The sequence below is a fragment of the Anabrus simplex genome, chromosome 2, assembly GCF_040414725.1.
Source record: "Anabrus simplex isolate iqAnaSimp1 chromosome 2, ASM4041472v1, whole genome shotgun sequence".
Taxonomy (NCBI): domain Eukaryota; kingdom Metazoa; phylum Arthropoda; class Insecta; order Orthoptera; family Tettigoniidae; genus Anabrus; species Anabrus simplex.
The window spans coordinates 954,944,711-954,957,929 of record NC_090266.1 but is presented as its reverse complement, the minus strand read 5'-3'; the positions used below and the strand labels follow the sequence as shown (position 1 = coordinate 954,957,929).

At 39.7% G+C, this 13,219-nt stretch overlaps 1 protein-coding gene across 1 annotated transcript in view; it reads right to left on the bottom strand.

Moving 5' to 3' along the window:
* ksr (kinase suppressor of ras) overlaps nucleotides 1–13,219 on the bottom strand; it is a 509,869-nt gene that overhangs the window by 354,221 nt on the left and 142,429 nt on the right. Inside the window, exon 6 of the mRNA XM_067141756.2 lies at nucleotides 694–848. Coding sequence (XP_066997857.1) covers nucleotides 694–848 — 155 coding nt within the window. The remainder of the gene's footprint in view (nucleotides 1–693; nucleotides 849–13,219) is intronic.

The window sequence follows — 13,219 nt, the reverse complement described above, 5'->3', positions numbered from 1 at the left end:
ATGCGCAGTCACAACTGCTGTTGAAAATCTCTGCCCACTTTGTATCAGGCACACTAGGCAATTCCTCTACTGAGCATACCATGTATGCGATGCATTTCCGTGTTGTCCAGACACAGTTTAGTCCGCACATTATCGCCATGACCTCCAATGTTTTCTCGTAGATCTCAAAGATTCTTTAATTTATGGGTATGAGTGTATGACTACTATGCAAAATCAGGTAACAATAGCATTTTAGTTATGTACTCTCTGGTTGGATCCTGAAACACTGTCATTGGTGGTCTTATTGCAGAGGATGCAGTTAAACGTAGGTATAGTATTGCTCGATCCTACTTCACGAGGAGATGGAGAATGGAAAAGTTTTATTCCACGATCAGAAACATGTCATAAAAAATACAGTTTTAATATGATGAAACAGGTAACTTTTGGAAACCCACAGATTTGGTAAGTTATAACAGGAGCAACATAAAAATGAAATCGGAAACAAAACATGCAATACACACACTCATTCTCTAAACATTCAAACCACGTTATACTATTGGTCATAGGTCTTAAATTAGCAAATTTATTTTAAGAAGCTATACCAAAAAGTTTGTAGAAAAAAAACACACACACGCACGCACGCACGCACGCACGCACGCACACACACACACACACGCATGTGAATCTACTGATAATAAGAGCAATTTTACCAACCTTTGCTATTAGTGAGGTCATCCGTGCTATCAATACCAGAAGATGAAAATGGGGGTGACAACTGAGGTGAAGTGTGTCCAAAATCACTGCTGCTGCAATTTGGTCCTGGCTCAGTGGGCAGACGCCCTCGACGGGTGCCACCCAGTTGTTCCGAACTACACACGCAAGAGAATGAGAAAGTACAGCGGTATGTAAGAAAATAAAATTGAGAGCAAGGGAAGGCAAGCACAGGAGAAAATAAATGAAAAACTAGACATGTACCAATGTGTGTCTGATGATGAAAGTAACAACAATATATTAGTTAATTTTCGGGTTTAGAATGCCTTCTCACACCTAAGAGTCTAATGACTGATGTACTACCTTATTTCTTTCTTTACTATGCCTGTGGTTGTTGATCTGTACAGGACAAACTATCGTTTATTCTTAAATTTAGCCATGTCTAAATGGGGCAGTGGTAAAAACCAACGACTGGCAACTGTGTATACTGAAGCATTGTAAAAATGGCATGCTATTAGAAAAAACTGAAAAATGGGTCATATGATTATATGATATCTTTGTTCCACATCTCCTAGTCAGTTTTGTAAATATGCCAAATGTAGGGGTCAATTAAAATGTAAGTTTTTGAATAAATCAATAACTGGTCTCTATAAACTAAAGTAAAAGTTGGAAAGTACCATAAACACCATAACTAGGAAAATATAATTTCATCAAAATAATTGTTTATTTAATGAAAACGAACTTGAAGACCTGAACCTGCTGGTTTGTAAAATTCATTCCCATGTTTCCCAGACATCCTGTACTATAAGGTCACAATTTCAGGGGTAAAATAATAATTTACTGTACCATTCCATATTTCAACATCAAAAAGTTGAGTTTGATTCTTTTGTGTAACAACCATCCTAGTGGATTTGTCCAACACAACTGTCTGAAGAGTAAGGGGAAGTCATATTTTCAACTATTATAATTATCTTGATTCTATATTCCATTTCATTTTAATTATAACAGAAGCAAGAAGCAAACATCCCTGTACAAGACATTTACTCTTAGGTTCTTAAATAAGATGAGGACCCCTGGAGAAGTGGAAAGTGCAGGCTTTCACTAACCGTAACCTCAACACCAAGTGGGATAGAGTGGTTAGCTTTATGCCCAACCACCTCTGTCCAAGGGAATTAATGCAGCACTAATTTCTGGTGTAGGCCAAGTGAACTTCAGTGTGTAAGGCCTTTCCAAAAGTAGAAGTCTCATTTCTAAATTTTTCGAGTTTCTGATGGCATTGAACTTGCATCCTTCGCGTGAATCAAGCACGCCTTATCACCTAGGTCAGTCAACTCTTTCGATTCAAATGCACATTTGATTTTTAAGATTCACATTTTGTTGAATGTTTCCAGAAAACTATTATACCAAGTCTACTGTAAACCAGGCGCCTTGGCAATTCTAGTAATTAGAGTCTCCAGTTTGTCAGTGCACCCTTGTCTCTGTATTCTATTTCAAGACAGGAATTCCCTGGTCACTAGGACAGCAAGGGTCTGGATCCATCAGTCTCATTAAGTCTCCTTTGCCCCTTCACTATGAAATTTAGCAGAAATTACAATGGCCTCCCAAACTTACAAACGTAGAATGACAGTGCGGTGTTCTCGTTTCAACGAATAAGATGTGCCCCAAAGGGTAAAGGGTGTTACTTTGAATCGTATTGTGTGGGAATTTGGAAACACTTTAAAACTGACGGAACTGCTGTGAGAAACCCATAACTACAGATATGTGTTCGCATGTTACAAAACATATTGCAATAGAAAAACATGTGAAATGTACATCACGAAAGAAGCAGACAAAAAGTTTGCTTCCCAAACTGCAAGATGTGAGACATGGTCCAGTCAACTACCAGTTTTCACAAGATACTTTCGTGTGGCTGAATATGACTTAAACTACAGCATAAAGTGCTACCACAGTCTAATATATACAGTCGCAAAGCTCTGATGAAATTTTTCATCCGAGGCGACTACAGCGCTCCAAGCGGTGAGGTAGAGGCAAGTTGCTAGCAGACAAAAGGGAACGAATTACCACTACAGTCTAAAATGATCATAACTTCTGAACCATTCATGCAAATAATGCCCTGACAAGGTTATTGTAATCCTTATGAAATAGTGGAGGAGGTCGAACAATTTATTTCGATGAGGAGTTCGAGGATAATATTGAAATATTTATTTAGTCTTAAGGAGTTGTATTTCTTTACCGCAGACTATAACATAAAATCGCTTCTAGAGGGCAACCAGTTCGAAATAGGTATATACCATCGCAGACTTTTTTGTAGAGGTTTCTATGCTCTACAATTCGTACGCTTACACTTGGGGTCTATCGTTGACGGTTCAGGCAGCGTAAGCCAAGAAAGCAAGTGACCGTCCGACCGACATCGAACCTGCCAAGTTGGGCTAAGAAGGCCAGTGCTCTACCATGGTCGGTCCCTTGCTTTCTTGGCTTACGCTGCCTAAACCATCAATGATAGACCCCAAGTGTAAGCGTACGAATTTTAGAGCATAAAAACCTCTACAAAAAAGTCTGTGAAAGTATATACCAGGGCCTCTCAAACGCCCAAAATCTCACGCGTGCAAATAGAGGCGCAAGAGCTCCGTGCACTGTGCATCGCTCCCGCTCGGCTCGACTCGGACCAACGCTTCGTCTCTGGGCTACGCGGCTAAGCTCGGCTCAACTCATCTCAACTTGGCTCGGATTTCGAACGCTACGGAGCAAGTGAGGAAGAGGGAGACAGGGAGAGTGAGCGAGACATGCGTAGAGAAAGAGAGAGACAGCGCTATTGCTCCAAATCGAGGAGTGGGGGGCTGCACTCTGGTCAACCTAGCGCAGTCGTCTTTTGCACCGTGCACAGTGCATGCACCCTGAGAGGCCCTGGTATATACCTATTTCAAACTGTTTGCCCTCTAGAATCGATTTTATGTTATAGTCCGTGGTACAAAATCATAACTCCTTAAGATTAAATAAATATTTCGATATTATCCCCAAACTCCTCATCGAAATAAATTGTTTGACCTCCTCCACTATTTCATAAGGATTACAATAACCTTGTCAGGACATTTGCATGAATGGTTCAGAAGTTATGAGCATTTTAGAATGTACTGGTAATTCGTTCCCTGTTGTCTGCTAGCAAATTGTCTCACCTACCCGCTATAGGTGCTAGTGTTGCTCCAGCTGTCAAGTGGATGAGCCTTCCTCTTATTAGAGCTTCGCGACTGTATATATTAGACTGTGGTACTACTTGAAATATTAGAGAAGTATGTCAGACTTCCTCTCCCTGACGAGTCAACACTGCGCAAATTCTATTTACCAAAACTTTACTCTCAGACAGTATACAGGATTAGTGAAATTGGTGACAATGCAGTACGGATTACAGTGGACAAGACGACTGACACTACTAGTCGTTACGTAGCCAACATCATAATCAGTATGTTAAAATGCGATTCATCACAGTCGTTTCTACTGACAATGGTTCATCTTGAGAGAACTAACAGTCATACACTATCTAAAGCTTTTAATGATGCTGTGGTGCTTCTCCGGCCTGATGACATCCGATATGATAAGGTGCATCTATTAATTATAAACGCTGCACCTTACATGGTTAAAACATGCCAAGTGTTGAAATTTCTGTACAGCAAAATAATTCATTTGACATGTTTAGTGCATGGTATGCACTGTGCTCCTCGGCTGAATGGTTAACATTGAGGCTTTCGGTTCAGAGGGTCCTGGCTTCGATTCCTGGTTTGGTAAGGGATGTTAATCTTGTTTTATTAATTCTTGAGGGTCCTGGCTTCGATTCCTGGTTTGGTAAGGGATGTTAATCTTGTTTTATTAATTCTTCTGGGTCAGGGACTGGGTGGCTCAAACACTTCCCTCTTCACTACCATCCAACCGAGTGAGCGACCGACCAAGAAACACGCAATAGTGATGACTGATCATAATGACATAAGGTTGTTATCAGGAATGGCATCTGGCTGCAAAACACGGCCAAATCCACATGTGCGACATAGTTCGCACCCGTGACCCCACAGGTGGTGGTGGTAGTAATGCATGGTATGCATTGTGTTGCTGAACAGTAAGGAGTATTTTTCCAAATGTGAACAAAGTAATAGAATCCATGAAGAAAGTGTTCATTAAAGCACCCAGTCGTGTGAGTTTTATTCAAACAGTGTGGCACTGATTTGCTGCTACCTCAACCAGTGTGCACCAGGTGAGGTACTTGGCTGGATGCGGCATGCTATTATGTGCACAATTTTGAGATTATAAAATCAGTCCTCAAAAAGCTAAACAAAGATGATGATGTGTGAATTAGTGAGTCTTTAGAAGTTATGTGTGAGAAGGGAGTTCTAGGAGACTTTGTACACATTAAATCTAACTTTACTTTCTTAAGTTCCACAATCACAAAACTTGAAAAGAAATAAGTACCCTTTTTGTCAGCTCAGCAGGACATTCTTGAATTCTGCAGGGAGCTTCAGAATTTTCCTGGGGCGCCCGAGAAAGAAGTTTCAGCGAAATTAAGGAACATCTTATCAAGAAATCCAGAGTAAAATAAACTTGTGCAAATAAGTAGTGTCCTTAGTGAGAATGGAGATCGAGTGGAATGAAGAAAAATTTTCACTGTGATTCGTACCCCTATATGAGCAACACCATGGTTCTGCCTTGTCTATGCTTAGTGGCCACTATGTGAGGAACACCACGGGATAGTGCGGGTCCCTATGGTTAGTCCACTTATGTGAGGTACGCCATAGGTTTGCGTTTCATTATTTAAGAGTTTCATGTCCGTATTGACTGATTACACGTATATGGATAAGAAAGAAATTCCACCTGTCAATACTGTTAATTGATGTAGACTTACATCAGTACCGGTTTCGACTATTTGGTCATCATCAGCTGACAAATCATATTACATCTATTGGGCATTGGCCTGTGTTACTTATCTAAGCAGATGTCGTCATCCATTAGCACATCCGGATGTCTAATGGGGATATGAGTTGGATGTTATTGTCATTTCATTTGTGATTCCGTGAGATTAAAATTAAAATATGGTAGTAAAAAACTTAACCTAAACTTAAAACTAATTGTACGTGCATATTAAACACTCTGAAAACATTGAAAACATGTATATAAAACACTTGTTGAATTTAAAAGTTCATGTCTTGTGTATTCCTTCTTCAGACTTCGTTAGGGTCTTGTGCGCCTATGTTTATGTTGATTGATTTTAAGCTCGTAAAGAGTGGTGTAGGTTCTTGAGAATATTCTATTTGACTAAAAGATATCTTCATGCATGCTTGTAATAAAAACCCAAGTCATTAAATGGTCCAGTATTGTGGATAGAGACAGTATGTGGCTCCGCTGTAAACTTGTTTTCAAAAGTTAGAAGCAGATGATGAAGTCTTGTTTTTTTTTTTTTTTCGATATGGTTGAATGTAGATTTTTCGTGGTAACTTCTTCCTTGTCTATATTTGTGTACCGGTGCTGTAGTTATCTGTGAAAGATAAACTGATATGAGTAAAGTGTTGTAAGTTTGAAGGAATGCCTGAAGTTGTGTGTGAGAGTGAATTTGTACTTACTGCTGCTGCTGTTGTGCTTGGGCGACGTTCTGTTTGGGAGCTCGCTGCGTACTGCTACGTGTTCGCCTTGGACTTATGTTCGCTGTAGTGAGGGGTATGAATGGAGGGGTAGGGGAAGTGACTATTGTGGGCATAGAGATGGAGCTGGGCTTGTCGTTCATCGGTTTATTGGAGCGTGCTGTGTTCTGTTTATTTACTATTTTGAGGTAATCATTTTTCAGGGCGGGAATAACTTTGTTGAAGATGATATTGGTTTTCTCCGTAATGTCATTAATATTGTAATTAGGATTAGCATATTGATCTAGGGAAATGTAGAAATCTTCAGTTATGTTAAGCAGGGGGCCCCCTTAGAATTTATGTTTAATATTTTCATATCATTCTCGATGTCCGTAAACCTGTGTTTGAATTCTTCGATATGCTGACCTATTGATGAAAAGTGGTTATGTTTTCTTGCGTTTACATGTTTGCTGTAGCGGATTATGAAGTTTCTGCCTGTACGTCCAATATAATTTGTTTCGCAATTGTTGCATTTAATACGGTAACTCCTGATTGGTTGTGTTTATTGTTGTTAACTGTCTTGGCGTTATGTGTAATATTGGTCCTGTTGTGCATGGTTTTAAATGCTATTTTCGGGATGAACTTTTTAAAAACCTTAGTTATGAGGTATAAGTGTGTATTGTTAAAGGTACATAAGGCGTAATCTTTCTTGGGTTTGTCTATTTTTGTTAATTTGGTTTTGGGCTGGAATTTAATCTTATGAATGATTTTATTGACAATTTCTTTACTGTATCCATTGTATTTGGTTATATCGTGGATTAGTTGTAGTTCATTATTTAGATCTTCTGTAGTCATCGGTATGTTGAAGGCTCTGTATACCATACTGTAGTAAGCTGCTCTTTTGTGTGTGTTGGGGTGGATGGAATCATGTTTCATGGTATTTGGACCATTTAATGACCATCATCATCATATTCTAAAGGCTAAGCCTTGTCGCCGCTGCCACAGTTGTCTATCTTGAGCCAGTCTTTTCAACTCAGCGTAGGTCTTAGCACTTCATCTTCAGAAGCAGGTTCTTGAAGTAAGACGTGCTCTTCCTCTTTTTCCAGCAATTTTTCCTTCAATGATATTACAAAGGAACTCCTCATGCCACAGAATGTGACCAACAAATTTTATTTTCCGTTTTTCAATTTCGGTTATCAGACTCCGTTCTTCTCTTATCTCTCTGAGGACTTCGGTATTGCTCTTCATTTCCGTCCAACTTATCCTCTGCATTCTTCTCCAGATCCACATTTCAACTGCCTCTAGTTTTTTTCTTTTCTTGCATTCCTAATGTCCAGCTTTCGCAACCATACAGAAGCACGCTCCATACAAAGGTTTTTGCAAAGGCCTTCCGAGTTTGAATATCTATATGTTTGTTGGCCATCAGATGCTTTTTATCTTGGAATGCTCTCTTTGCCATGGCTATCCTCTTCGTGACTTCTGATATGCTCCGATTATCACTCGTGATCAGGGTTCCTAGGTAGCAAAACTGTTTCACTTGTTCTATTTTATCAGGGCCAATTTTTAAGTGTGTTACAGGTGTTTTCTTGTCTTTACATATTGTCATGGTTTTTGTTTTCCTTGTATTAATTTTGAGGTTCCATTTGCCTAAAGTTTCTGCTAATATGTTGATCATTCTCTGCATACTTTTACCTGTTTCTGCTAGTATGGCAATATCATCAGCAAATCTTATAGAGTGTACTTGTTTGCCATTAATTTTGATCCCCGTTGTTTTCTCCTTCATGACTGCGATGGCTTCTTCGATGAACATATTGAAGAGATAAGGAGACAGTGGACATCCTTGCCTAACTCCTCTTCTTATTTTGGCATTTTTCTTTGTCCCACCGATTTCTAAATCAGTGTTCTGCATTCTGTATAAATTTAGTATGAGGCGTCTATCCTTCCAATCAATTCCTGCTTTTTTCATGGTAAGGAAAAGTTGTTTCCAGTTTACTCGATCAAAAGCTTTCTCTAAGTCGACAAAGGTCACGTATACTTTCCTATTCTTCTCAATTCTTCTCTCCAGAATGAAACATAATGCCAGAATTGTTTCCCTAGTACCTCTCCCTGATCGAAATCCAAACTGGTCATTATCGATATAGTGTTCTAACTTCCCTTTAATTCTATTCTTGATGATGTTGAGCAGTATTTTTGAAGCATGAGACAGGAGAGTGACAGTTCGATAATCTGAACAGTCCGTGGCATTCCTCGTTTTTGGTATTGCAACAGTTCTGGTTTTACTAAAGTCAGGTGGAACTACGCCATTCTCATAGCAATGAGACATCAGCTGAAAAAGGTAACGTTTCGTATCGTCACCCAAGTGTTTCAGAAGTTCTGCTGGAATGTTATCTGGACCGGGTGCTTTCTTTTCCTGGAGACTGTGTAGTGCTGCATTAAACTCTGAAGATGTGACTGAGGGACCCTTTCTGCATTCGTCTATTTCGTGTTCTTTTTCAATGTAGCTGGTTGTATTATTTACATCGTTTCCTTGGTACAGGTCTTCAATGTATTCTTTCCAACGTTCACAGATTTCTTCGTGTTGAACAGGAGATTTCCCATTTTATCTCTGACTATGGAGCTTCTGGTTTTTGGTTTGTGATGTAGGGTTCTGATACTAAAATATGCCTTTTCCACCTGTCCTCTGATCATAATCTCGCTTGTCTCCTGCATCCAGTTCTCCTTTGCTTTGCGACACTTTGTTGTGATCTGATTACTAATTTCTTTGTACCGTTCTTTATTCCCTCCTCTCTTCTCCTTATTCCTTTCGCGAATAAGGTTTATGATTTCATCAGTCATCCATGGCTTCCTCGGCTGTAACTGTCTTCTTCCCAGCACTTCCTCAGCAGCTTCAGTTATACCATTCCTTATTTCCTCCCATTTTGCACCGTCATGAAAAGTCTCTACTAACTGATTAGTTTTCATTTTGTATGCCTTTTGTATGCCAGTGCTCTTTAAACTTTGTGTGTTCCATTTGTGCTGGGTCAATTTCAATATTCTTCTTTAGCTTAATGTCACACTTGGCTAATACAAGATTGTGGCCGCTGTCCACATCAGGTCCTGGATAGCTGTGGCTGGATTTAATCTGGTTTCGATATCGCTGTCTGACTAATATATAATCAATCTGATATCGTGCATTATCTCCAGGTGCTTTCCATGTGTATCTTCTTCGGACAGGTACTTCAAAGAATGCGTTTGTTATAACCATATCATGCTGTTCACAAAATTCTAAAAGTCTCTGACCTCTTTTGTTCATGTTCCCTAGTCCTAATTTACCAGCATATTTCAAGTTGCTACGTGAACCAACAGAAGCATTGAAATCTCCCATTATGACCACATTATCTTTATTTCCTACGAGTTCCAACAAGCTTTCCATGCTCGTAGACTATCTCCAACTCTTCATCGGAACTGTTAGAAGTTGAGCAGTATACCTGAATGATCACTAGATCAACTGGAGTGGCTTTCACTTTGATCATCATCAATCTGTCACTTACATGATATGTGTTGATCACGTGACTGGACCATTTTCTTCGCAAGATAATAGCCACTCCATTCATTCCCGACTTTTCACTTCCACTGTAAATTATTCTAAATTCGTCTGAACAGAAGTCCCTGTTTCCTGACCACCTTGTTTCACATATTCCTATAATATCAAGTGCTGTTTCTTGCATTGCGATTTTGATTTTTTCTAGTTTTCCTGTTCTTAGCAACGTTTTCACATTCCAAGTTCCTACATTGAATTTATTACGCACTTTCCTGCAAGGATTTCGTTGGATGACGACCTGAGAGGCCTTGCAGCCATCCCCTCTCCTGCCGGATCTTGGGTTCCGAAGCCCATGATCAGTATTTACAGTTTCGCTCAAGCTTCTATCCATGACTGCTAATCTTGGGATTTTGCTTGTGAAGTGGTTTCCTGTTGCCTTGGGTTTTTATTACAAGCATACATGAAGACATCTTTTAGTCAAATAGAACATTCTCAAGAACCTACACCACTGTTTTCGAGCTCAAAATCAATCAACCTAAACACAGGCGCACAAGATCCTAACGAGGAAGTCTGAAGAAGAAATACGCAAGAAATGAACTTTTAAATTCAACAAGTGTTTTTAAAGTGTTTAATGTGCACATACAATTATTCTTAAGTTTAGGTTAAGTTTTTTACTACCATATTTTAATCTCAAAAATAATTTTAATCCCACAGAATCACAAATGAAATAATGATAACATCAAGCACATATCCCCATTAGACATCGGATGTCCTAATGGATGACATCTTTTTAGATAAGTAACACAAACCAATGCCTAATAGATGCAATATTATGATTTGTCAGCTGATGACCAAATAGAGTCAAAAACTGGTACTGATGTAAGTCTACATTTACAATAAACAGTATTGACAGGTGGAATTACTTTCTTATCCATGTACGTGAAACCAGTCAATACGGACATGAAACTCATAAATAATGAAACGCAAACCTATGGCGTACCTCACGTAAGTCGACTAACCATAGGGACCCGCACTATCCCGTGGTGTTCCTCACATAGTAGCCCCTAAGCATAAACAAAGCAGAACCATGGTGTCGCTCATCCCATGGTGTTGCTCATACAGGGGTACGAATCACAGGTACGGTAAAAGCTGGCAACGCACTCTTTTGCGACTATTCACAAACCTATTTTGTACCTAACATAGTCGTACTACATGCAAGTAAAAGCGACCCATGGTGTTCCCAGTAAAATGAAAATGTGAAAGGTCCACCTTTTCAATACCATGAATGTTTATTGATGTGAATATATATCACATAACGTTTAGAGAAGGTTGGTACTAGTTTCGACGCTCATTGCGCGTCATCATCAGCCAACAAATCAATTGAGCAAAATGCAACTTATCGAATAGCAATATATAACACATGATAGCACCTACAAGACAAATGTTAAACTATGACTAGTTGAAATATAAAACACATGACAGCAAATACAAGGATTAATGTTGAAAGCTGAATAGTCAAAAGTTAAAACAATGAAAGCAAAACAGAGAAGATAACAACAGTTAGGGTATGATACATGAGAAGGTAGTCCAGCTTGAGGTTTGTAGAACATAAGGTGTATCTATATACAACATTTAAATGCACCTACTAAGGCAAATTTTAAATGTAACATTAAAATGATAAGGGTATGGTGCATATAACCATCTAAAACATATGACAGCACCTATAAAGTTACTGTTAGATTATAACCAGTTGAAATGAAGTGGTGTGTCTGACCGTAAAACGTAACATTTTTGAGAATGTATCCCAGTTGTTGAGTCTTGATAAACAAGAGAATAGTCCAGCTTGAGGTGCATAAATCATAAGGCAACATATGTTATCAGTGGGAAGAATAATCTTGTTCTCTTAAGTTGCGGTAATTAACAGGCTTAATTCAGGTGGTTTTGAAGCCAACAATGTGGTCGTGTGAAGATCATAATTTGAATTAACGTCACGATTCCCAGTTCAGAATGGAAACATGGAGACCTGACGAAAAGATTGAAAGCCAAATTAGGCATGACATAAACGTACATAGCCAAAAGAAATATAAGGGAAAGGAGGCGAACTCACCTTGAGTAGCGTGATGGAATAGATATTGAAAGGAGAGGAGCTGGGCTAATGAAGAGAGCAATAATGGAGGCAGAGTAGCGGAAGGGAGGGGAGGGGAGGGGAGGGGGAAAAAGGAGGAGCTAAAGCTGAGGAGTAGGGCTATGGTGGGCCAGAGGGATGAGGTAGTGGGGGTAAGTGATGGGGATGTGGATTGCACATGGCTTGAAAGATAGCACTAGTGTTTGGAAATCTGATATTTTTAAACAAGTTAATTAAGAAATCGAAAAGGATATTAGGCTTATCAGAGATTTCCTTTAAGTTGAAGTTAGGATTAAAGTATTGATCGAAATGGATAAAACAATTTTCGATTATATTCATGAGAGGCCCTTTATTGGCCATTTGAAGGATCTCTAAATCGTGTTCAATGTCGGTAAACTTGTGGTTAAAGTCGGAGATGTGTTGACCTATTGCTGAAAACCTATTGTATCTTATAGCGTTGACGTGCTCTGAATATCTAGTTATGAAACTGCGTCCTGTTTGCCCACCGTTATTTGGTTCATGTTTGTGGGTTACTGTAGTCACGTCCTAGTTCGTGAACCATGGGCAACGGCTGAGTGGCCTAGTAAGGGGTCCTGAGAGTCGGGATACCAGGTGCTAAGGAATGGGGGTGGGTATCTCGGACATATTCTGAGTCCTGGCCCTCCTTGTGCTCAGGTGGCTAGGACTATACAATTCACCGGCGGTCCATAACCCGTTAGAGGAGAGATCCTCACTTGGACTATGTGCAAGTAGGGTAGCATCCTGCTTCATGAATTTACTGAGCTCAGAACATTTTAAGCAAACCTCGGACCTATGGCAGTAATGGAGTCCCACTCCCATTTGACAGGCGAGGGGCTCCTTGGAAACAACTTGGTGAACGAAATGGAATTTGATGGGGAGCTATCAATATTAATGGGGCTTATGTAAGAAAGAAGGTAGAACTGGCTGAGTCAGCAAAGAGAACGCATCTGGATGTGCTAGGAATAAGTGATATTCGGGTAAGGGGAGATAATGAGGAAGAGATAAGAGATTATAAAGTGTACCTGACGGGTGTTAGAAAGGGAAGGGCAGAGTCTGGGGTAGGGCTCTTTATCAGGAATACCATTGCACGCAACATAGTTTCTGTTAGGCACGTAAATGAGCGAATGATGTGGGTAGATTTGTCAGTTGGAGGAATTAGGACAAGAATTGTGTCCGTGAATTCACCATGTGAGGGTGCAGATGAGGATGAAGTTGACAAGTTTTATGAAGCATTGAGTGACATCGTGGTCAGGGTCAACAGCAAGG